General features: G+C 36.1%; 3 protein-coding genes across 7 annotated transcripts; 2 read left to right on the top strand and 1 right to left on the bottom strand.

Moving 5' to 3' along the window:
• Positions 1–5,313: 5,313 nt before the first annotated feature.
• On the bottom strand, positions 5,314–15,080 carry LOC110760925 (P-loop nucleoside triphosphate hydrolases superfamily protein with CH (Calponin Homology) domain-containing protein). 3 transcript variants are annotated; one of them, XM_088253313.1, is made up of 23 exons: positions 14,814–15,080; positions 13,943–14,100; positions 13,666–13,858; positions 13,403–13,560; positions 13,123–13,221; positions 12,421–12,655; positions 11,467–11,576; positions 11,269–11,352; positions 11,050–11,127; positions 10,869–10,961; positions 10,729–10,758; positions 9,391–9,732; positions 9,225–9,306; positions 9,032–9,127; positions 8,769–8,948; positions 8,572–8,678; positions 8,304–8,483; positions 7,948–8,111; positions 7,604–7,857; positions 7,307–7,470; positions 6,201–6,997; positions 5,726–5,823; positions 5,314–5,559 (listed from the first exon to the last, which is right to left on the bottom strand). In XM_088253313.1, the coding sequence occupies exons 3-23, from the start codon at positions 13,805–13,807 to the stop codon at positions 5,498–5,500; spliced, it is 3,555 nt and encodes a 1,184-aa protein (XP_088109439.1). In that variant the 5' UTR covers positions 13,808–13,858; positions 13,943–14,100; positions 14,814–15,080; the 3' UTR covers positions 5,314–5,497. The 3 variants fall into 3 exon arrangements, with proteins under 3 accessions (XP_088109439.1, XP_088109440.1, XP_088109438.1); XM_088253314.1 differs by lacking the exon at positions 13,943–14,100 and having other exon boundaries at positions 14,828–15,080; XM_088253312.1 differs by lacking the exon at positions 13,943–14,100.
• A 1,294-nt stretch (positions 15,081–16,374) lies between these two features.
• On the top strand, positions 16,375–20,982 carry LOC110760913 (tyrosine--tRNA ligase 1, cytoplasmic-like). Of its 3 annotated transcripts, none has more exons than XM_088253850.1 (12): positions 16,375–16,512; positions 17,449–17,575; positions 17,790–17,937; positions 18,035–18,182; positions 18,458–18,747; positions 18,834–18,930; positions 19,445–19,550; positions 19,656–19,738; positions 19,911–20,056; positions 20,181–20,286; positions 20,373–20,432; positions 20,564–20,982. In XM_088253850.1, the coding sequence occupies exons 3-12, from the start codon at positions 17,837–17,839 to the stop codon at positions 20,582–20,584; spliced, it is 1,158 nt and encodes a 385-aa protein (XP_088109976.1). In that variant the 5' UTR covers positions 16,375–16,512; positions 17,449–17,575; positions 17,790–17,836; the 3' UTR covers positions 20,585–20,982. The 3 variants fall into 3 exon arrangements, with proteins under 3 accessions (XP_088109976.1, XP_088109978.1, XP_088109977.1); XM_088253852.1 differs by having other exon boundaries at positions 16,407–16,512; positions 17,509–17,575; XM_088253851.1 differs by lacking the exon at positions 16,375–16,512 and adding an exon at positions 16,594–16,829.
• Positions 20,983–21,620: 638 nt separating this feature from the next.
• Positions 21,621–23,665, top strand: LOC110760914 (uncharacterized). Its single transcript, XM_021963264.2, has 5 exons — positions 21,621–21,966; positions 22,153–22,219; positions 22,311–22,359; positions 22,941–22,985; positions 23,271–23,665. Exons 1-5 carry the CDS (start codon positions 21,706–21,708, stop codon positions 23,335–23,337), a joined length of 489 nt encoding a protein of 162 aa, XP_021818956.1. The 5' UTR covers positions 21,621–21,705; the 3' UTR covers positions 23,338–23,665.
• Positions 23,666–27,084: the final 3,419 nt, after the last annotated feature.

Below are 27,084 nucleotides of genomic sequence, written 5' to 3' on the forward strand. Positions count from 1 at the left end.
TTATATGTGTGTTTTTGGTAGTCGAGTTGATAGTGGTAAGATAGGAATGGCGGAGCTCGGATTTCATGTGTGTGGGAGCTTCTTAGAAAATATATAATAAAAAATTCAAACTCACAATACATTCAAAAGTAACTAAAAAAACCAAAACATCATACATAATACATATATAAAGAAATCTTTACGATTTTTTTCTTTTGGTATTCAACACATAAATTGAAATACACATTAAACTCAATACATAATAAATCAAACTTTCACAAATCCTAACAAACCATAGGCAAAGAGAAAAAAATAAATAAATAAAATATAAAAAAAAAAAAGAGAAAGATTAAGAAATCTTAATTAAGATAACCGAATTGAAACTTAATAATATTTTATATGTAGAATAAGAGAATAAATAAAAGTCACAACCCTAGAAAGAGAAATGGGTGAGAATGATTCTTTTCTTTTTCTTTTTTGTCGTAATCCATCCAAGTTCATTTAAACCCCAAAAATAGAAAGCAAACAAACAGAGAAAACAAAAGCCGAAAAATCCAGGAACAAACAAAGCACCACAAACACGTGGAAGATCATACTAGAATCAGTACAGTCTAGTATAATAATCTTCCCCATCACAAATTCAAAACAAAATACAACATAAAGCCACCGTCACAGCATATGGGATAATAACCACACCATCATGGCTATAAATAAGGGGATACACACCCACCACACAAGTCAACATTGCTGCACGATCTTCCGCCAAAAAGAGAAATTCCCCAAAAAGCATAAACACATTAGCACTAAAACATTCCTCCATAGATCGCCTTAGATTTTAAGGACTTGTGTAAAAAATAATAATTTGTATACTAAACTTTTAGAAAATTGATCTAAAACAAAAATAAGATGCAGACTTGAAGAGAAAACCCTAGTAATAATAAATTATCATAGAAGATATTAATATATAGCTTTTTTTAATTAAAAAAATTAAAAAAGGGGGGGTAGGGGGGGAGGAAGGACAGGACCGCACTGGTCCCTTAGTGGCTCCGCCCCTGAGTGACGAGGTGGGGATAGGGATGGGGGTGACGGTCATGTGGTGGTAGAGATGGTAGAGGCGGCGGTAATGGTGGTGTGACATTGAAACCCAAGTTCAATCCGACCAACTCTAAATAATGATTATGCCTAAAATGATTCGGTCTAAACTTGACTTGCTAGATCAGACCTGATATTTCACAATCGGACTAACCCAACCTGACCCATTACAGAACTCTTCCTCTACCAACAAAAAACAAAATATATTATTATTATTATTGTCACTAAAATCATTCGAAACAATTAATTAAGGAAAGATACTTCAAGTACTTAACTATCTGGTCTTGCTACAACTATAATGTTATAATTTTCTCGTTATAATGCAATTGCCCTGAAGAAAATCACCACCATCTAAAGAAGTGTTGTCGCGGTCACACGCATCACAACATCTGTAATAGATTTGGGGAAATATGATTTCCAGTAATCTACCTGTGCATAATAGCGAACAAATTTGAAAAAACAACCCTATCATAGAACAATTAGGTGATTTGTAGGAATCTTCGTCAAATAGGATGTTGTTGATCAATCGCACAACAATAGAAACAGTAAATTCGTATCAAAACCGAAAACTGAAATACAAAACACAAAGAAACGGGAAATAAGATCACTGCTCCACATCCTCTCCGACAACCGAAGGGACTCACAACACCATACCGGCTAAACCCCATCCCACACAATCCAACAACTTCCATTTTTGTAACTCCAAAATCTGAATTGGAGCCAAATATGTGTATATGTGGGCGAAAAGGGCAACTGTATCAGACTATGTATTCAATCTTCCAACTTTTAAAGTTAAAAAAGAAAATAGAAACTGTGCAAGATGGAGAGATGTCAAAAATATTGGGCCCGCAAGTAACATTTTATCACATAATGATATTTCTGACAGCTAGACTAACGGCAGAGTCACATTGTAAAAAATTTACAAATATAAAGTACTTAGTTCTTAAAACCCGAGGACCATTTGGGAGCGCAACAATTTTTGGTGAAAACCAAGGTATCCCCCGCGCGATTGCGGGGACTAACCCTCGAGGTACTGTCGGGCGCAAAGCGGGGACCTCTCCCAACAAAGTCTGCTCTATTCGCAAGCGCCTGGGATCGAACCCAGGATCTCTTGTTTAAAGGATCTAAGCCCCTTCCACTTGGACCAACTCCTGTTGGTATTAATTAATACTTTCAATTCTTAATAAATTTACCTTAAATTCTCTTGTGCCTCAATTCAATATTTTAATGGAAAATAGACTTAATTTGCCTGTCAAAGGTCTCAAGTTTGAACCCCCATAACATCATAGTTGTATGTGAGAAATCCCTCTAATTTATGTTGGCGTAACTTGTGGTATAAGTTGACTTTTCTTGCATGACAAGGATTCCTATATTACATGTAATTTATGTTGACCTACAAGATTTTAAGCAAGAATCTTGAGCCCCTTGATGCATTTATAAAAATTTAATAAAATCTTAACCATTGAACTAATCTAATGGAGTTTAATGATTCCACGTCCAAAAAAAAGACGTTGGATTAAAAAAGATCACTACAGGATTACTTACCCCGTATCGTCTCTTCAGTAAAAAGCTCAATTTATTTTTATTTCAGTTTTACCCCAAAAAAACCAAAACGCCTTTCATCTTCCCCACCGTCACAAACCAGACGATGTCGCCGCCGTCCAATAGACTCAGACTGAATTGGCTCCGGTTTCATGTGGTAATGGCTGTCGAAATGGCCTTCTTAATGCCAGCGTTTGCCGGGCTTCATTGATGGCTGTCGAGTGGTCCTTATGATATCCAAAGTTATCTAATGACCCGATTGACAATACGTGGACCCTGAATGGAAAAGACATTATTCCATCCCAATTAACACCCTCAAACAGTTCCTCAAATCAAATAATTACACCCAGAAAGAACAGAATCATATTAATGTAACACATTTGAGCAATGTATATGAAATTGTATAAAAAGAATCTTATAAATGAAACACAATAATCTTCAAAAAGGACCACTGAAGACCAAATTTAACTACAACAGCTCAGTTTGGCATACAATAAGCATTCAATAATCAGATTCTTCTCTCTTCCTCAGCTTTCTCAGCAGCCAAACAAGAAAAAATCATGAATAATACATCGAATTTCAACAGGGAAAGAATTTTATCAGTAATTTAGAATTCCGAGGATAGAAACTTTGACGAAAGTGGCAGCTCTCGAGCTGAAATCGGAATCTCTGCTAAGAGAAAGAGAGAGCTGAGGAGGTGGCAGGGAGAGGTGGAAGGGGAGAGAGAGTTTTTATTTATTTACTTTTTTCAAGGTTTAAATTTAGTTTTCTATTTTTTTATGAATTTTAATCTCTTAAACATTTTTCAAAACATAAATTTTTTTATTCAAATGCAAGTGGCATGTTGTTATTGGACATGTGGGCTCCATATACATGTCATGTCATTTATTTAACAAAAGTTTTGACGGAATCTCATGGCAGGACAATTTTGATGTGGCAAGTGAAACATAAAGGACCAATAATGTCATAAAAAAAACATAAAGAAGCAAATGTGATAATTTTGCAAACCTCAAAGACCATTTGTGATAAAAAAACTTTGAAACAATTGATTAAGGAAAGACAAATAACTAATGTTCTAATGTTCTCGTTATAATGCAATTGCTTGCCCTAAAGAAAATCAACAACCAAATTATGCGATCATATTTGTCCAAATAAATAGATAAATAAAAATTTATGTGATCATATATAAGTCATCAATGTATACACTAGCACCATATATCCCAGCTCACTTGAAAACCCACGTTTCATCAATCGTGACCGTTGGTAAAATTACTTGGGCACCAATTAATCTCCGGACCCGAAACCCAACGAAAGCAAGAGTTTTCCTTATTACAAACCTAAAGCTATTTCATGTTCATTTACAGAAGTAAGTGAGTGAAGTCACATCTACTCCCTACCCATATCACCATGAATATCACCAGAAATCCTCAGCCTCATCAGCTTTTGGATTCTCTCCGAGGGGAAAGACTTTCATGAAAGGGGAAGCAAAAGCTTTTCCTTATGTGACAAACCCAAAGCTGTACTCTTCCACAAGGCAGTGAAGTCACCTCAACGTCCTACCCAATACCCATCATCATGAATATCACCAGAAACACTAAGCCTCATCAGCTTTTGGATTCTCTCCAAGGCCAAGATCCAAAACCCTACTGCATTTTCCACTCTCTCTCTTTCAAGTTTCCAGAATGGAAGAAGAAGAAGAAGAGAAACCCTCAACAGAGCTAACCCTAGCCGCTACTTCCAGTGCACCTCAGTCTCAGTGCCCACCAGAAGATATAGGTTGGACAACTTTGACTTTGGGGCTTCCATCTTCAACCTCCGAGAAGAGAGAAGCAGTGGATCAAAACCCTGCTCCTTCCAGGAAAAAGGGCCCTTGGGAGATCAAGAAGAGGCTGACCACAAGCGACCTTGGAAACTGGTGCAAGCTTTTGGCGAAAAGTTTGGTGGAGAAACATGTTATGTCCTGCTTGGATGAGGAGTTTGGACGAAGGGTTTCGAGCAGAGAGGGTGCAAGGGTTATAGTTTACGATTGCGATACGAATTCCAACCATCTACTGATTCTCAAGTATTACAAGAGACCCGACAGTTATGTTTTCAGTAGAAAGTGGGTGAAGTTTGTGAGGAGGAGAGACTTGAACATGGGTGACGAAATTGGGCTCAGCTGGGATGTTCTCAACTCCAGGTTCTTGTTTTCGGTTCTTCAACGGGCAAACCAACAACCTGCCAGCTCTTCATCGAATTCAAGAACGAAGCATAAATGAAATTTTAACTAATTAATCCTCTTGTTTTCAAGTTTAGTGAACTTACTAATGAATATTTTTCTTTCCCTGACTGCACTCCAACTCTTTTCTCAACTCTCTCGACACATCGGTTAGGTCAATGACAGACTTTCTTACTTTGTTTATGATGAAGATGTTGTAACCCCTTTTTTAAATCAGAGTGCTGAATTTTTATTTTTTTTACCTTCTTCAATCGATTTTTTCTTTTTCAACTGCGCAAGCCGTATAAGTTGTTTTTTAAGAACAATAATAGTAGAAAAGAAAAATGCAACTAAACCAAAAGTTGGTTCTGAGCCCGTCTAACTCTAATGAAAAATGTGGGGTTATGAAGAATATTTTGTATAACTCGGTCCTAAGACTATGTATTCAATCTCCCAACTTGTAAAGTTAAAAAAGAAAATGTAAACTGTACAAGATGGAGAGATGTCAAAAATCGAAGTTATGCTATGATTCTTTGAAGTACATATATTACAAGGTCAAAGTCTGAAGTCTCCAGTTGCCACTTTCAATATAAAGACAAATGGAAACTACTAAAACACTAGAAGGAGCAGAGTTAGATCATCATAGTACAGTGAGTTTTTGAGACTATGGCTGTCGAAATTGCATTTTTAATTCCAGCGTTTGCCAGGCTTCACTGATGAGCTGCTGCCAGCGGTAGATTTCCAAGGACCTAACAAGAATTAGGGTAGGGGAATGAGTAAAGAAAAAGGGGCGGTGTTGAGAAGAGGGAAAGAAGGGGAGAGTGAACCGGGGTTCGGAGAAATACAGTGGCAAAAGTAAAAGTTAATGAATTCGACAGAACTGTTAAAATACAGACAGAAGGATTAGTTGCATACTTGACAAAACCTTCGAGGAACTTTTGATCAATGATGTCCGAGTAGCTTTTGTTTCCACCAACCTAGGTGATGGCTTTGGAAGTTTAGATGGCGCAAACCTTGAAATGAGATGAGAAACAACTGAATCATTAGATTCATAGGAATAAAATGAGTTTAATGACAAGCAAATTTGAATGACAATCCAACCTTCCAAATGAAGCACTCTCAATTCCAATTAAATTTTTGAAATTGTGACCCAGTAACAATTATAATAAACAATGGTGCATCAAAAAATTGTGAATTTAATAAGGAAAAAGGTAGCAAAGTTTAGACAACAACCAGCATTCTAGCAATTTAAAAGATGTAAAACATGACAAGTGCAGCCAGCAACTTTTAAATATTGACCAAAAAAAAATTCCAGCAATTAATTATTGATCTCACTAACAAAAGGACACCTTAGCAATTACATGAGGAGACTGGGAAATGAGAAACTCACCTTACTGTACGCTGGGAAGGTGTCTTCTCGCCTCGTGCGTTCTCAGCTTGAGTTTTCTGGACTTCTGTATTTCCAGCTTTTGTACCTTCTGTTGGTTTTGTAACGTCAGGGAAAAGAGTAAACTCCACAAGACTGGCCATTGAACCCTCGGTTTCTGTTCCCATTGAAAGATCACCATCGGATATGTCGCTTAATCTCTCCCCAGAATCTTCCTCACCAAAGCCCAAGAGCTCAAAGTCTTCAGTAAAGTTTTGACTTGCCTCACCTCCATGCTTTGGTTGAGTTGAATGTTCATTATGATGTCTATAGTCATCGATTGACTGCTCAGAACTAGCTTCATAATGCTTTGGTTGAGCCAAATGGTCCTTATGATGTCTAAAGTCACCTATTGACTGCTGAGAACTATCTTCAGAATGCTTTGCCTCACCTTCATGCTTTGATTGTCGTGAATGTTCCTTATGATGTCTAAAGTCATCCATTGACTGCTCAGAACTAGCTTCAGAATGCTTTGTCTCACCTCGATGCTTTGACTGAGGTGAGTCTTCCCTATGATGTCTAGAGTCATCTGTTGACTGCTGAGAACTGGATTCAGAACGCTTATCGCTATGCTCCAAGCCTGAGCCTTTTCCACCTGGCATTCTTTGGCCCTGTCGAGGAGTCCCAATTGAATGTCTTCTGGGAGAGGAAGACCCATATCTTAGTGAGTTCATGCCACGGTGTACCCCATTACTATTGGCCTTGAGCAATCGCTCAATCTCCTCATCTTTCTTAGCAATTGTGTCCCTGAAGGATGCCACCTGCAAGATTTAACAAATAATTACACACACATAAAAGGAAACTAGACCTGCTATTGGGCTCAGTAAATTTATTTTTTGTGTTCTTTATTTTTTCCAGAACAGAGAACAAGTTCATTACCAGTAATAGCTTTAACCCATTCCTTTCTGAGGAAATGAAGATAAAGAACCTATTCAATTTTCTATAATCTCGACTTATTTTACAAGATTGTGAACTACTTTTAAAAAGGAACGGAAATTTCATCACAATTTAATTCAAAAGGCAGGAAGGAACTATATCTAGGTAGACATGTTTTAAAAAAAGACTTGTACCTGTTCCATAAGTTCTCTTACATATCTTCCCTCTCTGTTGCTCCGTGCAGCACCCAGTTCGACGCCAGAAACCCTCTCTGCAAACTTTAGTGTACTTATAGTTTCAGAAAAGGATTGAACTTCGGGATTCAGCTGTACAAACATGAGGGTTTTTGCTTGACCACCTGCAGTTAGAGAAGAAAGCAATAAATAATCCATCCATCAATTGAAGATATTGAGAGTTACAGAATATAACTTGCAATGCATACTTATTGAACCTTGTTATCAAGAATGAAACCAAATTAATTGGACAAGTACCTAGAGAACTCTGAAGCACTTGAGTTAATTTGCTATTTCTATATGGTACATGTGAATTCTTTTGTGCAAGAGCAAAAATTACATCCCCGAGAGCAGACAGTGATTTATTTATATGCTGTGCCTCCCTAAGTCTATCTCCAGTAGCTTCAGAACGATCCACTCGTTCACTGCCAGCGAGATCCACGAGATGTAGACTACCACGCAGAGCAGTGTCAGTCTTCAAGTCCACGCCGCGAACATGAACAGTCAGAACACTGCAACATATAATTGATTAAAAACCAAGTCTCATGGAAGAAAACAATTTACATAATGTCGGAGGAAAAACTTTCTACTCAGAATATAACCTATGAGATCTGCTGCTTCTTTCATTTAGGGCAGTGGCACCGACTGCCCGATTCATCAACCCAATATTCATTAACTTTAGGACATCTGCAGTTGAGTTAACAGGATGCATGCTTGCATCAGGGACAGCTAACCCATTTGGTAGGGTAGTATTCCAAATCCCAAGTGTGTGCAAGTTAAAGAAAACAAATCTACTCTGATACCAAAATGTGGAAGAAAGGATCAATATCATCAACAAGGAAGCATACAAAATAACTAAGAACAAACTACTAGTCAATGCAAGCAGTCTACTTGAGTCTCTAGTCCCAACCATGAGTCACATTTTAAGAGGTAATAAAAATTGACGGAATAAAGGATATCTTTTTTGAGGACTCTCACTTGAGAGTAGATCGCGAACTTGTTCATTGTATATCTCAACCATTTGAACACCAACTTCATACGCTATGGAGCATTCCCTGCTCTGAGATATTTGGAAAAGATCATTCAGTGCTCGATAGTTGACACCCCAGTCATCTGTTGATGATACACTAGGCCCACTCTAGAAGTAACATCAAAAATATGTTAGAACATGGGTAAGAATAATGTACACAGTTTATTGAAGAAAACATACACAAATTCATTCATACCATTGTATACGTCTTTCCTGAACCAGTTTGACCGTAGGCAAATATACAAACATTGTACCCGTCTAGCACAGAACGAATCAATGGTTGGGTGTCCAAAAATACCTCCTCTGTTGACATAGGTCAATATAAGTATACCAATTATTACGAAAATAATCTATGCCAACATCACTTGTTACACAATATTAGAAACTAAATACCTTGTGTAGCTGCAGGACCAAATACTTTGTTAAATTTAAAAAGCCTGCGGCTGTCTTTTCCTTGTTTAGAGGGATTTGCAATAACTATATCACCATTTTCACCAACATACTCTATGGTGGTTTGCTTCTGACTTTGCCCCGGAAGGAATGGTCTTATTCGACAGTACACTCTAATATTACCTTGACCAAAACAAGCATCATAATCAACTAACAAGCAATCAATTCAAAATATGACCATAACACAGTTATATTTGACAATGTACCTTTCAAATCCTGAACCTCATTATACAATTTCCGATTTTCATCAAGAACAACATGATACTTTTCAGCAGCATCTGTTAGTCCTTTCAGCTTCGCGCCTATTGAAGGTAAAAAGCATAGATTGTGAAGAGATGCCCAGCCCATTTTAACATTACGAGTAAACAGAAAAATTAAGCTGTTACGTATCAGTCTTACCCAAGTAATTAAATTCTGCAGAGTAACTTGTTTTTGTCATCAAGATTTCATGTCTTGTGGACTCCAAAGCAGCACTTAATTCCTATACAGCATCAGCATATCATGTTATTGAATCAATGTCAACACACTGGCTCTATGAGACTGAGTAAAGGCAGTAAAGGCAAACCTTCAAAGCTCCAAATTGGTTAGTTAAAAAACTTTGGTAAGTGTGTTCTTTCTTTTTCCATCTCCATGATTCAGATTCCAAAGATGCCTCTAGTTCTTTCTGGTTCTTATTTGAATCTGTTAGTATGCACTCGAGTTCTTTTAACCTCCTTTCCAATTGAAGTTTAGCTTCTTTTGCATTTGCCTCTAACTTCAGGGAATGACTTTCGTGCCTGCTTTTGGCCATTTCTAGTTCTTGTTTCAGTGTTGAAATCTCTTTATCCCTGCTATCCTTCTCTTCCTTTAATCGCACTGCATCCTGCTTCTCAAGTTTTTTCTTCTCCTCTATATCAAACTTCTCAATCTAAAAAAATTATCGTGTTATAGCAAATAGTATAAAAGACAAGCAATGTAACAAGTAAAAAGAAAAAGTTGCATTAAAAGGTATCTGGCTCTTTTTTTTTCTTTTTTTTGTAATTTTATTATTCTAATCCAAATTTCAAAGATTAAATGTGAATTTTAAAATAATAAACATCTTTCATTCCAAAAAAAAAAAAAAATTCACACTTTGTCTAATCAGCTATACACATGACAAATACAAATGTGGTGTGTAGAGAGTAAATGCATTTATTTCATGCGTGGAGACGAGCAATAAAGATAAATGATGCATGCTTCCCCCAAATGTGATATTTGATGAACTGTCAACCAAGAAACCATATGAGGTTGGCATACATGATATCATATTACACCACTGTAAGTCATAGACTCAGGGTCGGTTTGGATCACAGAATCAGTTTTTCAGAACCCAAAACCTAGTCCTTGAAATGGCATTCTTAGGAACAAGTAGAACCTAGCAATTTTCATTCCAAAGTTTTAAAAAAAGTTGGAACAAAAGCATTTTTATCAGGACACCAACGAAATTTTACCTGGAAGCACAGAAAGAAGAGCATGTTTGCCATTATTATTTCTCATAAAGTCAAATAAAGCTAATGGGTTTAGAAAACCTACTAGTTTTCCTAGCTTTTGAAAAATCTTCATCTTTTGGGTTTTTGATACACGTGTAAAGAAAAATCCAAACTAATTGTACTAAACAAACCTGGAAATGAAACACTAATCCCATTCCTTAACCATAATTCCGTAAAACGAACACGTACATAGTTGATATATCATGTTAACTTAAAAACTATGGATTTGAAATGGATGAGATATCAATAAGATGAGTAAAAGAGAAGGCATGCATGAAAGCCATTTGTTTCTCAGAGTGTAAGACACAAAAAAGTCATTAAAAACAAAGAATCAACAGTACGAAATGCTTTGTCAGTACTAAATTCAAGATAGGAATAAAAGTTTAAAATAGTACCTTCATACTCTGAAGCAGTTTCAGAACAACCTAAAGGAAGGGAAGTAACAACAACAATTGAAGATCAATTAGATTAATACCAAAAATCTAAATTTGGATTTACAAATGAAAAAAATAACCAAAAGCTTTACTCAGTGTACCTCATTTTCTTCGGTAGTCCCTGATGCGAGGGTTTCAAGTACTTTTATTTTCAATAGAAACTTCTCCTCGCGGGCCTTATATATATTGTTTTGCTACAAGCATCCAACAATAAAAACAATTAATACTAATGAGTAGAATAAGAAAACGATATTCTCCGATGAAAAAAAGCTGAGACTTTACAATTCTCAGGTTCACTGCTTGATTTGCAAATCGTTGCTCAATCACTTGCATGACTTTTCTCAGAAGATATGCTACACGCTGAGCAAATCATTATAAAGATGGGTTAGACATACAAAATAAATATACAACATAGACCAAGGAATCAAATTATAACTGTGCATGGATTCATGAATGCTTTTAACAGTATGGCATCCATGTATCCTCCTCTTACTGCCATACATTAGGTACATCACCATTGTTTCTGTCAATGCTATCATCCAAAATCCTATTCCCAACATTGAAAAGTGATCTAGTAGATGCATTCTGCAACAAAGAATTGCAACATAAAACAAAAGTTTGACTAATATAAAGCAAGAACGTATCAATGTACATAAAACAGGATGTACAATACGAAACAAAAAAAAATCAAGAGATTACATCTAAACTGGTCGATTTGATTGACTCCAAAATCTTAGCATCAGAGAGATCAACAAGAGTCCCCTGCTTCAATTGCTGTCCAATATGATGTACTAGCGCAGCTGATGGATCTAAAAACAAGGGAGGGAAACATAATCAAAATTAATGTCTTTACAACACCAACTATATGCTAGAATAACATCTATAAGTCCAAATAAAAAATCAGGTCCCACATTTACTTAATTCCGGCCTTCAATTATTATTTTCAGAATAATGTATTAATCCAATTAGTCTGGCTAGGCATGCTGAATGAAACTAAGTATTCCAACCCACCACCCATTCCTCCCAACATCCAATCTAACTTTAAAAGTTTATTGCACTTAAAGTATCAGCAAAAGTACTCCAAAGAAAAAGGGCTCACAGTTCTAGCTAGTAACTAACTTTCACAGCCTACCCCTGTAACTCCTAGGTTACTCCAAATTGGGCACTGCGCTGCATTGCACACAGTATACATACATGATCACATATATGCAGTATAGGAATTGGCATAAAAGATCTGCCACAGAGCAGCATCATGAACAAAATTATATCATATGAAACAAACACAACTGCCATAGATATCTTCCTTCTAGGCAGGATTTCTGAGTAAATGTTATTTGATTCCAAGTGGTACCGTAGAAACCTTACTCCAAAACCACTTACCACATTTTCATCCTACATATGCTCTTATTGATGGGGTTCTCAAGAAAAGCACCAACAAAAAGTTTTCTAAATCTTTAACAAGATTAATCCGAAAAACAAGTTCCCATAATTGATGCTTGAATTGATTTATGTACATTGTACACCAATTGATAGATGATCACATAACATTCTTTGAAAAGACTAATGCATGTAAAACTAGATATCCAAATCAGATTTTTAAAATTTGTCACTACATGCAGGTTCATACAAGTCTATGAAGTTTATGATTTCTACCTGTCACTTGAGATGTTGAATCAATGGAATTTACTCCAGTATCTTCTCTATTTTGAGTAGATTGTTGTCCACATGTCGAGACATCCCCTTGGGAACGATCAATCCCCTTTAAAGATTCTACCTCTAATAAATAATTTTCCGTCTTTGTCTGATTTTTAGCGTTCTCTCCCCAAAAACCAAAATCAAAAGAAGCTTTAAGTGCACTAAGGCAATGCAAAACTGGCACCATAGAACCCTGCAAATGATCTCAGACCATCAAATGATATGAAGAAGTTATGATGTAGAGAAATAGTAAAGACTCAAAGGTTGACTTTTCCAACCAAATACAGGTACAGGTTAATCCATCCGGTATACTTATACATAAATCTAAGACTTAACAGTGGGCTGGCCACATAGACCAGGTAATATGGTTTTATAATTAACCAGAACATTATGAAAGCATCCTCTCTCAGTTAGTAAATAAATACACCTCCAGTATGCACCCAGAATTCTACAAACAGCGGAGCTAAGACCAAGTTGGCCATAGGATGCTCAAATTCAATTTTATAGACAGTCACCAGATGGACCGGGTTCCTCAGATTCATCATTGTACCAGGATTATACTTAGCTTCTATGAGAACAGACAGAAAGAACCTGTGAATTGTTTGACTGATAAAAACAGGTTAAAACCCAAAATAGTGAAAGAAATATCAATTTAACTACCTGCTCTAGGTCTAACAGTTCAAAGCGGGGGAATCCTAATTCATCCACAGCTGCTAGAAACCTTGTGACATTTGCAAAACCAGGGTCCGAACTCCCTCCCTAAAGCAGGGAAAAAACATTCAGATCAAGAACACAATACGTAAAACCATGTACCAATGGTCCAATACCAAGCTAATACAATTTAAAAGAAAGAGAAGAAAACAGTCTTAACAATCTAATGCACAACAAAGTTAAATAACAAGACATTTACAAGCAAAGAAAACGGAATAATAAATCCTACCATTTCAACCGAACCAGGACACAGCTTATTTAAAATTCTGCATAAAACAGTGCCATCGATTAAGCAGGCTCTGAGTTCCTCCTCGGAAGCATCCAACGGCAATCTTAAATAAGGAACGATAAAATTTAACCATTCCACCAGAGATAATATCTGGTTACCTAAACAAAATCAAAGTTCAAAGGTAAGGATGGGACCAATTACATGCACATAACTACAGAGAGAGTGAGAGAGTGAGAGAGTGAGAGAGTGAGTGAGATAACTACCTTCAATTGTGCTGCCAAAACTTTCCAATAGTTCAGCATTTTCACCACGAGTCCCATTTATAATTTCAAATCCCCCATTATCATCTTTGTGTGACTTTGACCCCCCATTCTCATCTTTGTGTGACTCTGTCTGGTTGTTCATGATAAAACTTCCACAAATGCCCGGTCCTTGTTATCAATTGCAGACACAGAGCTACAAGGAAACAATAATACAATGCAAGGAATATATATCAGTCTATATAACGGGTAACAAAAGTCTTAAGGGTGGAGAAAATACCCAATATGGAAATTTCCCAGAAGAAACTATCAATACAAGGCCGTGCATGTGTGCCACATGCAGATATCACATAATCATCAAAAGCACCATGCCTCACTTGAAAATCCAATATTTCATAACTTCTTGCCCTCATGATTCACGATGCATTGGCATTCCAACTAAGTAATCAAATCACTTGAGAAAAATAACATTTTTGCACATACCAAATTCAGCCATTAATTAATTTCCACCGTGTGCAGCCAATATAGTAGCATTCTTGTCCGTTGCAACATTACATAAAGTGCGATTTATAAATAAAACATTTATATCTTACTGAAAATCGTTCATCCAAGCCTCAAAATGAACTCTTTTATGCTTCCTGAGTTTAATAAAATCAGCAAAAATAAAAATAAAGGTAAAGCTCCTAAAGTACATTCATTTCTTCACATACACTTTATCTAATAAGAAACTCGCACACTCAACTGGACGTGTGTGTGTGTGTGTGTGTATATATATATATATATATATGTTGACTGACATAAGTAGACCTTGTTCTTCTCCTATAAATTAAATAAATTACAAATAACCCTTTATCTTTACCTCATCCCAGCCTCTTTTTTTTTTTTTTTTCTAGGCCACCAAACAGACCCTGAATCATATCGACCCAAAAAATAAACCAAAAACTCAAGAGAAATGAAAATAAAATCCCTAACAGGCTAGCAGCTCAAATCTGACCGCTCAAATTAGACAATTTCAAGCTGCATTGTCATTTCACTCACACAATTCAAAAACTCCGCAATCAGATCGGAAACAAAAGAAGAAAAAAACCCTAACTTTCAGCAAACAAATGCAAGAGAATGTACGGACGGAATGTGGCCAAAGATTTACGAACCTGACGGGGCATACCAGACAGATCACACCAGAGAGAGAGCTTCGGGGCCGGCCGGAGGAATTCGAATTCCTCCGAGAGATTGCGAATGCCGTAGAGGAAAAACCAAATGCTGAAATTCTGAGGACCGATCCGCTTATGAAAATTGAGAAAAAAAAAATTATTTTTTTTGCTATTTTTAAATTTTTTTGATTTCGTTTTTATGGTCCGAGAAGAGAGAGGAAGAAAACTTTTTCGGAAAATAGAGGGAGTGAAATGAAAGATATGGGGTGTTGGTTGGGAATTGGGATTTTGAGTTTTTCTAACTTTTGGGTTTAGAATTAAGAGGCTGTACTTTTTGTTAATTTGCAGTTTGGTCCCTCCTCTACTTTCGGAGTGGGGTTCCCGCCTTGTTATTTTTGTCTTTGTTGTTGTTTTCCGGATTTTGAATTCCCAATTTAAGCCTCCGGCCAACGAAAAAAAAACTATTATAATTTAAAATTAGATGGCGCGTGGATGTGGACGGGCGCGCCGCACTGCTTATAGTATAGCAAAAGACCGCACAAATGCTTATCTTTTCAATTTCCATTTTTAGGTAATTTCTTATAACAAAATCAATGTGAAAAACAAATATGGAATGTTTGTTTTTAAAGGATAATCTCAACTTCACACCTTTCAATTTTAAGGAGAAATGTTACCTATAGAGGTTATACCTACCAAAACTGAAAAATGTTACCTTACAAGCACGGATTTATTCATCAACTAGTTATTGACTTATCGATATTCCTTAACGAAAGATATTCGAATTCGAAATAATTTTATTAAAATCAGTAGTTTGTGAAGTTTTTGTTTGAAACAATTGGTTCGCACCTTCACTCTTTATCCTTGGTGAGAGTTTGAGAGCATTCCGACCTATATTCCTATATGCACCTCACGACTGGAGATGTACATAGTGTAGGTGATATCTTAGACAATGAAAATCATAAACTTTCTGTTTGGATGAAGAAATTGAAAATTACATATAATTCTAAAATGATGGAATTTAGATTTCCATCATTTCAATTTATGGCAATTGAAGATTTTAGTATTTGGATTTATGTATGTCGAATTTTGTAAATGATACTATGGAAATTGTGAAATGACGCGCTATTTTAGTGAAAATTAAACTCGGGAATTTGATGCCTCAATTTTCACAATTTTTTCCACGCAACATTTAATAAATGCAGTGCTTAAGTTGCCAAACAAGGGAATTGTCAATTTCTCCTCTTAAATTCCCGACTTTTAGTTAAATTCCGAGTTATTTTCCCTCATCCAAACAAAGGATAAATAAACAAAAATTGGAAAAAATAAAGTTTATTGATTTGTCAATGTCAATAAGAGGACCCCAATATTTATGTGTCAACTTCACTTTTATTTCTTTTTTTTATGCGGAACTTTTATTTCATTTGAAAATGTTGTTTGTCAATTGAACAGAAAATAATAATATAAAAAATAATCTAATTGGAATAGTAGAACCTAGGACAAGACTTGGGCCTGGTTTTTTCTACTTGGGCTGCGCTTATTTTAAATAAGCCCACCTAGTGAAGTTCAAAACTTTCCTTCTTCTTTTCTGGGTCTAATATACGAGGGTTTTGTAAACCCAAGCAGAAATCGAAGACGCGTCGCCTCCGCCTCCTCCTCCTCATTCGTCTTTGCTTACGTCTTTGCTTGTGGCTTTCTGAAGGTAGATTTACTCTCTGCATCTCTTCTCTTCTTCTGATGTTTGGTGGTTTTGGGTATGGGTTAGTTGTGTTGGAATACTTTGTTCATTTCCAATACGATAATACTGTGTAGTTGAAATCAAAGATTCTGCTCTGCTAATTTGGTTTGAAAACTCTGTGGTTGTTTTGAATATTGAGTAATTGGTTTTGCTACATCTAATTTATTTAAGCAGCCCATCTTATTCTCATAGTCTTGGAGTTTCTATTTGATGTATCCCACTGAAAGTTATAGCTTGTGTTAGCTTATACTTTGGTGGCAGTTCCTGTTCATCATGTACGAGTGAGTATTTGATCGAACCCACAAGTTTTACAACATGGATTTTGTTTTGTATTTGCTTTTCTGTTTTGGGAATTTTTGTTTTGTTTTGTGATGCTAAAAAAAAAGATCTAACTTTAAGCTTCGACAGTTTAACTTCACAACTGATTTGTGCTATCTAGTTTAGACTTGAGGAAAATATTAACCACTAAATTTATTTGAGGCTTCATCTGAATTTATTTGTTAATTTTGTTTATTGTCTTCATGTCTGAATTCAGTCCCCGCCAGCCGAACAGGTTATGCTAATTTTTAATTTTTCTTTAGATTTTTTATCAAGTCATCCCACACTTTGTTTTCTATTTTTTTCTGTCTTCTTTCTCTGGATGAACCTATAACTTATTACTAGTTTTCTAATTTTGTTTAGCTTATGCAATGGAAATTGGGTGTACCTTGTAAAGAAAATGAGAGACAAGCACTTCTATCATGATTTCTTTGGATAGATTGTTGCTTTCTCAATTAGAATTTCAGTATTAGACTTCTACTTTCAATGCTCTAGGTTTCTGCAGATTTTGATTAGGATGCATGATGCCCTTGCCTTTTCATTTGGCTAACATGGGTTTTTTTTTCCCCTTCATTGTCCTAGCTTTCTACGTGGATAGTCAGCGGGGAATAACTGCTAAAACAAGTATTTTCATTCCTGCAGCAATTACTGATTGTTGGTGGACCTTTCAAATTGCTACCATTCCTCTGATTCTTGGTGCATTGATAAGGTAATTAACTTTACTGATTGTTGGGTGAAAACTTTTGTCTCACTTGGGAAAAATTATAATTGGCTGCCTCGTATGTTTGTAAGTTTCAAGGGCTTCTGTTTATCTTAGTTATCAGATAGGTGGTTATTTACACTAACTGACGGGTTAATGACTGCAAGGGGTCTATACTGCGCACAAATTCTTATGGTTTTTGTTTTTAATGTTCTCTTTGTAGATATACTCTACAAACCTTTTGGGAAAGCTTCACACTTAACCTCTCCAATGGCGACTGAAGCACCAGAGCAAGCCCCTCAAGCCGATGGAGTCCAATCTCTTTCAATTTCCGAGGCTCCACCATCCAGCTCCTCAAATCCAACCATCCAGTAAGCTTCTCTCGCTTTTCTTATCATTTTCTTATCGTTTCTAATTTTTTCCGTTGATCTGAACTTACTTCAAACTTGTGGGTGTGATTTGGTGAAGAATGAGTTTGGAGGAGAAGTACCAGCTGTTGAGGAGCGTGGCAGAGGAATGTATTCAAGAGGACGAGCTTCGGAATTTGCTGGCTCATAAGTCCGAACCCATCGCCTATGATGGGTTTGAACCCTCCGGTCGAATGCATATTGCTCAGGTGTTTTTTCAATTTTTCTTTAACAATCATAAAATTCATAACACATAATTGATGTTGATTATATATCTGTAAATTTCAATAGTTGATTTTGAACAAGATTTGATACTTTTTGTGGAGAGAAGGTACTCAAATTGAGATTCTGCAGTGTGTTATTCTCGTGTATTGATTATTTGGATTGCAACAGACTTTCTTGTGTTTTGAAAGAATAATTGTAGTAAGAAACTTAAGGGCATGTTTTCATTATGTCATTGTGGTTCAAATGTGCTGTTGTGTAGGGAGTTATGAAGACGATAAATGTGAACAAGATGACCTCTGCTGGCTGCAGAGTGAAAATATGGATTGCAGATTGGTTTGCAATGCTAAACAATAAGATGGGGGGTGATTTGAAAAAGATAGAGACTGTTGGGCGCTACATGATAGAGATATGGAGGGCTGCTGGGATGAATTTGGACAATGGAAAAGTTGAGTTTTTGTGGTCTTCAAAGGAGATTAATGCGAAACCAGATGAGTACTGGCCTCGTGTGATGGACATAGCTCAAAAGAATAATCTTAAAAGGATAATTAGGTAGGTAGCCTACTACAATGCTTATTGTGCCTATTATATCCGTTGAATTTGGACTTAAATGTATTTTTTTTCTTCTATATATCCAGGTGTAGTCAGATTATGGGTAGAAATGAGCAAGAGGATTTAACTGCAGCCCAAATTCTCTACCCATGTATGCAATGTGCAGATATATTCTTCCTTAAGGTGCTTGTTGTTTTACTTTTGGATATTTTATTATTATGTTTTGTTTCCCATGTTGCCTTATGTTGTGACATACTGTAGACTTGGCTTCATCATTTGCTATATTGCACTGATTAGTGAGGGAATGGTGCTAGTTTTTATGTATGAATGAAGTATATGTTAGGTCCACTTAGAACACGATGCATTTAATTTGTGATGCTTCAGTTCTTGCACCTATTATATAAAATTACTTGAATATGAACACTTAATAGTGAAAAGTGCAAGGAGGAACATAAAGACCCATTTACTGAAGAGCCCTACAAAAGGCTTTCCTAACACTTATCTATTTATTTAGCTCTTGTTTTTCTGATGTGTCTCCTGATCATAATGCTTATAACAGAGAAACTACTAGATTTTTGCAATATGGAGAAGAATGAAGAACATCATATACCTTTTAGGTGTTTTGAACACTTAAGTTGCCTTATGTGCACAATATTCAAATTACATAGTGACGTGTGAAATGTTTTTCCTTTGATAGGCTGACATCTGCCAGTTGGGAATGGATCAACGCAAAGTGAATGTTCTTGCAAGAGAATATTGTGATGACATCAAGAAGAAGAACAAGCCTATTATCCTGTCTCACCGTAACATTCTAATTCCTATCTCTGATGTTGCAATGCTATGTTTTATGCTTTAACATGAAAGTACTTACACAGTATTTGTTTGTTTTTCTTAATGATGATTTGCAGACATGTTACCTGGTTTGCAGCAAGGGCAGGAGAAGATGTCTAAAAGTGATGTATCGTCCTCCATATTCATGGAAGATGAAGAGGTGAGTTGCTTGCTACTAAAGGTGAACCAAACTTGCAAGTGTTAAATCACCTATATAAGCTGCAGATTAATTGGAAGACAAATGTACTCAAGTTTTAAGCTAGGGGTTTAGCTTTCATTGTATGCCACAAAATATTTATTCTATTTTTTGACGGTATATCATTGAATCTCAGGCTGAAGTGAATTTGAAGATAAAGAAAGCTTACTGCCCTCCAAATGTTGTTGAAGGGAATCCATGCATGGAGTATGTGAAGTATCTCATCCTACCTTGGTTCGATGAGTTTATTGTAGAGCGCTCTGAAAAGAATGGCGGAAATAAGTAAGTGATAGACTTTAGATTTATACTGGTAAAAAAAATTTATTTAAAACGCTTTTGCTTATTTGCCTAATTGAACCTCATATTGGTTGTAATTGTTCCTTTTGCTTCCCCCTCCCAAATACAGGACCTTCAAAAGCTTTGAAGAATTGGCTGCTGATTATGAAAGGGGTGAGCTACATCCAGCTGACCTAAAATCAGCTTTATCAAAAGCATTGAACAAAATACTGGAGGTAGGCTTAATTCTTTATATGCCATGTTCTTTTCATTTTGAACAAAATACTGGAGGTAGGCTTAACTTTGTTTTTCCTGAATGCAGCCTGTACGGTCACACTTCAAGAATGACAAAACTGCCAAACAGCTATTGCAAAGTGTCAAGGTATTTTTCTGGTTTTTCCTTCAAATAAAAATTTGTTTTACATATCTCAACATTATTAATTCGAAGTTGCCCTAAGATATAAATTTATTAGTTGGAGGAAAACTCAACCAAGTTTTTCTCTGGTGATGTAGAACTATAGAGTCACCAAGTGATGAATGCAATGGAGCTCGGACTTCACATCTTTTCCCTTCTGCTACTAATTGGTGGATGAGAAGACCTGTATTTTCTTAGTTTCTAATGGTACTGAAATTGTAGGGGACATTTATTTTTTTGGCAGAAACATTTGATATCCTTAATTGTTTTTCAATTCGATCTTTCTCATATACTGAACAATGCCCTCAGGCCCCGTTTAGTTCATGGGAAAGGAGACTTGGGGATGGGAAATCAATTACTTTCCCATGTTTGCTAAGTTTAGGTATGGGAAATCGTTGCCTGGCCCATGGGAAAGTAAGGGGGGAAGTGAAGCCATCCTCCCAACTTGGGTTTTGTTTTTCCTCATGGAAAAGTTTGGAAAAATGAGCCAATATTAAATAAACATTTTTCATGATCATTTTGGCCCCATTAACAATTTAGAATTACAATATATCATTAAATGCATTATTTTTTTATTTGATTTAAAGAGGGTATAATTGAAAATTTATACAAATTTTGTTTTCCATTCCTATTCAAAACAAACATGGTAAAGGAAATAAAGTGACATCTCTCGATTACTTTCCCAGCATTACCAAACGTGGGAAAGGAAATCTTCTATTTCCCATCCATTGGGAAATTACATGGGAAATGATTTCCCCTCAAATTCGTTATGTGAACCAAATGGGGCCTCAAGGTATTTTTTATATATGTGTCATGAAATTGTTTTGGTTCCCATCCTGTTTTTGTATGTGCGCTGTTTTTGTAATAAAGGCAGTATAGCTACGCGGCTATACGATTTTGACACGCATGGGCTGTGCCAGTTGGCTTTTTTAAAAATAAATAGTATAGCCGCGCGGCTATACTTTTTTGACACTTGGCGAAGCGGGCGTTAGGCGCTGGGCGTTTGACGGATCTTTGTTTCTTAGTAAAATAGTATAGCCGCGCAGCTATACTCGGTTGTTTTTTTGAAAAAGTATAGCCGCACGGCTTCACTACACGTGGCGAAACCTTTGGGCCGGACGGAAGCTACTTCTTGTTGCGCCCGAGAGTAAAAGGCAAAAAAGGACCTTCGATAACAAGGTTTTTCTTTTTGGCGGGGTCAGATAACAGTTGACACTTAACAGTTACAGACGAAGGAAAAATGGAGGAAGACGGAGGAGAACGAGCTCAACGGCGCCATCGGACGAGCTCCGAAACCCTAATCTCAGAGCCACACCTCGATCCACCGTACACGTGTCCTGAAAGCACACCCCATCCCGGTGAGGAGGACCGCACGGAATCGAAACCCGAGCTGAACCAGACCGAGATATTCCGAACTCTCGAAGTGGTCGAGAGAGACTCTCTCGCCATCGCCGACAGCTTCACCACTCTCTTCGCCTCCCTTCGGTTGGCTCTCTCTGAGGTCTCTCCCGCGTTTTATTTCAGTTTATTTACTTCGAATTTGTGTTTGGTTGCCGAGAAAGTGAAGAACACAAGGAAAATTAAATTTCTGCAATCCTTTAATTTTTTTTCTTTCGAGTTCGCTTGATATTAGATAATAATTGAAGGACTTGAAAATTTATCTGATTATGGACGATGTTGTATGAAGGTCACTAGCAACTCGGTTGATCACATGCATTGCTTTAGCGAGGCTGCTGGCCGCCTTCAAGAATCCGGTATCTGTTTGTGTAAAAGTGAACTTTCTGATCATTGATTTGAATTGTGAAATACTGGAAGATAATAATGTTCTTGAATTTTCAATTTCAGTGCTTGATTCTGCTACCAAGGGAAATCGGTATATAAATTCAAGTCTCAGGTAATTATTGAATGCTCTAATCATTTTGTCTTACGATTTAATAGATAGCGGAAAATGGAAATGGCTTTGAATGTGGTAGGATAACTCGTAATTATTTGTGCATAATATGATATGAACATGTCTGCAATAACTGTGATTCGTGAATTGTGGTTTCTGCAAGGACCATTTCTTGTTCTTCATATAATAGATATCGGACTATCTAACATGCCGTCATTTGTTTTCTAAGTATCTTAATTTCCTACTGTAATGTATGTCATCTATAAAAGTATTTTTGCGGTGTGTTATTTGTAGAGATGTTTGCTATTAACGTGTGGCGCACATCCTTGCGATGACTGGCCGCAGGAATACTTTCTCATGGAAGTTCTTAACTTTGTTTTCTTTTGAGCAAATCTGCTAATGCAATGCACTGATAGACGACTATCTCAGTAACTTTTGAGTCTCAGTATCTGTTGGGTGCTTTCTTAGTTTTAGGATGGAGAGGAATTAAAGTTTTAGGCAACTTTTTTCTCTTTTTGCTGGGAAATACCGGGGGAGTTTGCTTTTGCAGCATAACAAAACGTTGATTTTCCTATTTTGGGCAGATTGAATGAAGAAATGAAGGGCATAGACAGTCTAGCATTGCAGCTGTATCCTTAAACATTTGTTTCTTTACATACCCTATGTGTGTGTCTTACATACGTTATGCTTTGGCCTTCCATTTGTACCAATTACTTACGCAGAAATCAAGGATTCATCCTACTAAGTGCTGATATGAAGGCAGCTGTATATTCAGTCGAGTATCAATCGGCTGGCAGCTGATAAAAATTGTTAAATACAGTTAAGAATTTAGAATTCCCTTGAACTGCTATTCCTGAAGAGTGCTCTGCTTTTGCGATGTTGGTATTGTTTTGGAATCCTTAATGTATGTCCAGAAAAATCTTGAGGAGAAATGTTGATGCTCTAGACTCAGGTGTTAACAAGCTCCTCCGACTTCCGTGATGTAGACCTGTCGACCTGCCAGACGTATGATTGCATCAGTTATCGATGTGGGAACTTCTCTTCCAATTTCATTGCTTATTTATTATTGTTTTGCTTGGAAATTATTGTCATTATCGGTGTCAGGTCATGGGACAGCTTCATCAGAACCTTTGTTACGTAATTAATGGGCGAAATGGTTGTCCGATTGGCTGCAAATTAAGTAGATGTGCTGCTTTGTTAGCTAGCCAATAGGTGCAGAACGTTGAGAGCATTTCTAGACTGTTACATTGTAAGCAAATATTTGTGTGCAGTAACTCGAGAGATTAGTGTACAGATTTTATCTTCTTCATTCGTTTTAGGCCTTTTCAAGTGTTGTCTATTTCAAAAACTCTAAGCAGATTTCTTCCTTAACTCGATCTTTAATTGAATTATGTACCTAATCTTGGTAATTCCAGTTTGGTATTGCTATGCTGGGAAAATTATTGCTATCAGATTAGTTGTGAGAGAAATTAGCTGTGAGAGAAAACAGTTTGGCGTTTGGTAAACTTTTTGTTGAAAGTGTTGTTGGTATTGATTTCCACATAATCAGAAAATGATTGACGTATAATTATTAAACCCAGCACCTCTTCGAAACTGATTCTTGCATAATCAGAAAATGAAAGCACCTCATTAACTACTTTCCCTTATAGCTCTCTCTCACAATAATTTTTAATAATAAGTGATTTTCTCACACATTTACCAAACGGGCTAGGCTTCCCATAAATTTTAAAAAATCACTTGTCACCCTAAATAAGCAATGTCAAACGGACACTAATTGGAACCCACTAGAAATAAATTTCTCACGGGCAGCAAAATTTTTGTATGCCTTGGGTAGATCTCACCTGGGTACTTTGGAAGTGAAAATGATGGATACATTAGCTGACATGGGTTCTGAAAACTTGTCAAAACTATTTTAGGAGGGCTAAATCTAACCCTTTGCAGCTTGTAGCTCAGCCCACCCCCTATTTGATTTGATGGTTCTCTAAACCAACTGTGGGTTTGGAATTCTGGTCCAAATACTATTACAAAAACAATCCCTTATTTTGTAGTGACTCTATACAATGAACTAGACTAAAATTCGAAGTACGACAAAATTTTCAACAAGTGTTCTAATTGTAGCCAAAATAATTATCACGTGGTCCAGTCAACAGAAAGAAAAAAAAATTGAAAAAAGGGATTTCATCAATTTCATCAATTGGGTTTTATTTATTTATTTATTTTATTTCACCTATCTTTTCAAATGGTCAAATCATTTTAGGTTATGATCTTTCAAAAAAAAACTTTGTTATATATTGCAATTAATGTCAACATATATTGATTAATATGAGACAAAAATTAATAACAAAGAAAGATTTTGGTCAATTGGCCTCAGATTAATCTCCTAGGAATGAGAAACACTCTCATGTAACAGGAATAACACTTTTTGCTATCTTCGGCTAATAACTTAATGATATATAGAATAATCTTTTTACGTGTTATTGTGTTAGTGGCCTAAAAGAGAAAAACAATGTTATTCCTCTTATAAAAACATTTTTTACCTAAGGAGGGGACAACTTGGGTTATATAAATATCCTTCTTTGCCACACCACACAATATATATTTGCTTACACATTACATATTTTAATCTTTTTGGTAAATCCCATATCCTATATCTTTGCTTACACATTATAGTTTATTCACGAATGACAAGGATTTTCTGTTCATCACTGTGAATAATAGGCAAAAATAAATACATAAGAAAATAATTAAATGGGATGATATTGGTAAGTTTCAGATTTAAAAAAAAATTGGGTTGGTGAAAGGTGCCAGTGGCTAATTAAAGCGTTGTCTCGACTCGCATAAAAGTATAATATCATAACATTACATCAACCACAGTGCAAACCAGATCTTAGTTGAAAAACTTCAAAGATCCTCCAGACATTGGAAGCCCTAAATGGTCCCACATTATTCAAACTTCCTATAGTTTCTAAACATAAAATTCAAAACCCTACTAATCAATATACTAGTTTTTCAATTCTTTTTTGTCGGCCAAAAACATAAGGGATTCGAACTTACTACTTCTTACAACATTAAGAAACGAAATATATACTTATTAAACAAATAATTAATTAATAACTTCTCAACACTATTGATTATATTGATTACACCGATAGATGAAAAATCACGGCGTATAATCCATACATTGTCTGCTAATCACCCTTTATTTAGCAATGAAAATAAAGGGAACCTTCTGCACAATGATGCTTGTTTTTTAGCACTGCAGAACTCGAGCTGTTTAGCTACCATATGCATATATATAGAGCTAGCACCTTCTACAAGTAAAAACAAAAACCACTAGAAGAAAGCTACCAAAAGAATCGAACACGCACATTGGTACTTAGCAAAACAACTTATAATGCAGTTGCAGAATAATAATATTAATATATATAGCCAAAAAAAAGAGCCATAATAATTCACAAGGCAATTGAGAAAATACATGAATTTCAGGAATGTGGTCCATATCATGATTTAAACTATTACCTGTACGTGGCATTGCATGTTTGGTATCTTGTTTTTGTCCTTTGTATTTGTTTCGCATTTTGTCCTTTGTATTTGTTTACACACATCGATCAAACGTTCCAGAAGAATTAGACCTTGCAATTAGCTAGGGATACTCAGGATACTATTCTCCTATCTAAAAGGTCAAGATTCAGGTTCAATTTTATTCAGGAATTTTTCTTCCGGGGGTCAAAATGAAAATGAAACACGCCTGCCACTTTACCTAGTTTGGCCTTGGCTCATGCCGTGCCTCGACCTCTTTAACATGGGCGGAACTAGCAACAAGGCTACCATGGGCTCTAGCCCAGGTAGCCTTTAAAAAATATTTAAAAATATTATATGTATTTTTATGTGATTTCACTCTATAAAAGATTAGCAGTCCACCCAAATGTAACCTAATAACCCCTTGTCCACTCAACCTATAGGCCTACAATCATCTTATATTTAATTTGTTTGCTCAGTTAAGGGCACCTCCAATGGAGATGTCAAATAATATGTATAAAAATTGGATTTGATGGCTAATAACTTTAGTCAAAGGAGTTATGAACTAGCGAATTGAACTCGAGTGCACTTGGGGGAGAGAGGGAGAGTTTGATCCACTTTTCTATTGTGGTGTCACCCTATGTGCGTAGTTTATATGATTTAATGTATACTTTCATTTCTAGAAAAATATAGAAATTGTAAGTATAAAAATAAAATAAAAAGAGCATTAGATTTTAAGCTAATAACTTTAGCTAGCCCACCCGTTAAAAAATTCCTGGTTCCGCCCTTGCTCTTTAATTCATCAAGTAGAAAATCAAATGAACTTTATATTAATGGCAGTCACTAGCTAGCTCTACCATAGATCCGCCAGCGATAATTACTTTACAATATGCTTTAGTTAAAGCTACTTTTTTTCTAGTATTATACAACTCAATATAATATCCCCTGAAATCAACTATTCTCTAATAAAAAAATCCCACGTTTACAGTTCATGATGGGAGTACATGCTAGTAACGTCCATTACATGATAACAACAGTTTTGGAATTGCAGAAACATATGTACAAAAGAGTGATAGAGGTCCATTTCACGTTTTTGTGTGTGTAAAGGTAAAGGAAACGTAGTGGATTCTAAAGAGTGTCATATGATTCACACATATGTCGCATTCGTAATATATCTACAAAAATATTATTTTATCAGACTGTGAATTT

Source organism: Prunus avium, chromosome 5, assembly GCF_965620075.1.
Source record: "Prunus avium chromosome 5, drPruAviu1.hap1.1, whole genome shotgun sequence".
In the NCBI taxonomy this organism is placed as follows: Eukaryota; Viridiplantae; Streptophyta; class Magnoliopsida; order Rosales; family Rosaceae; genus Prunus; species Prunus avium.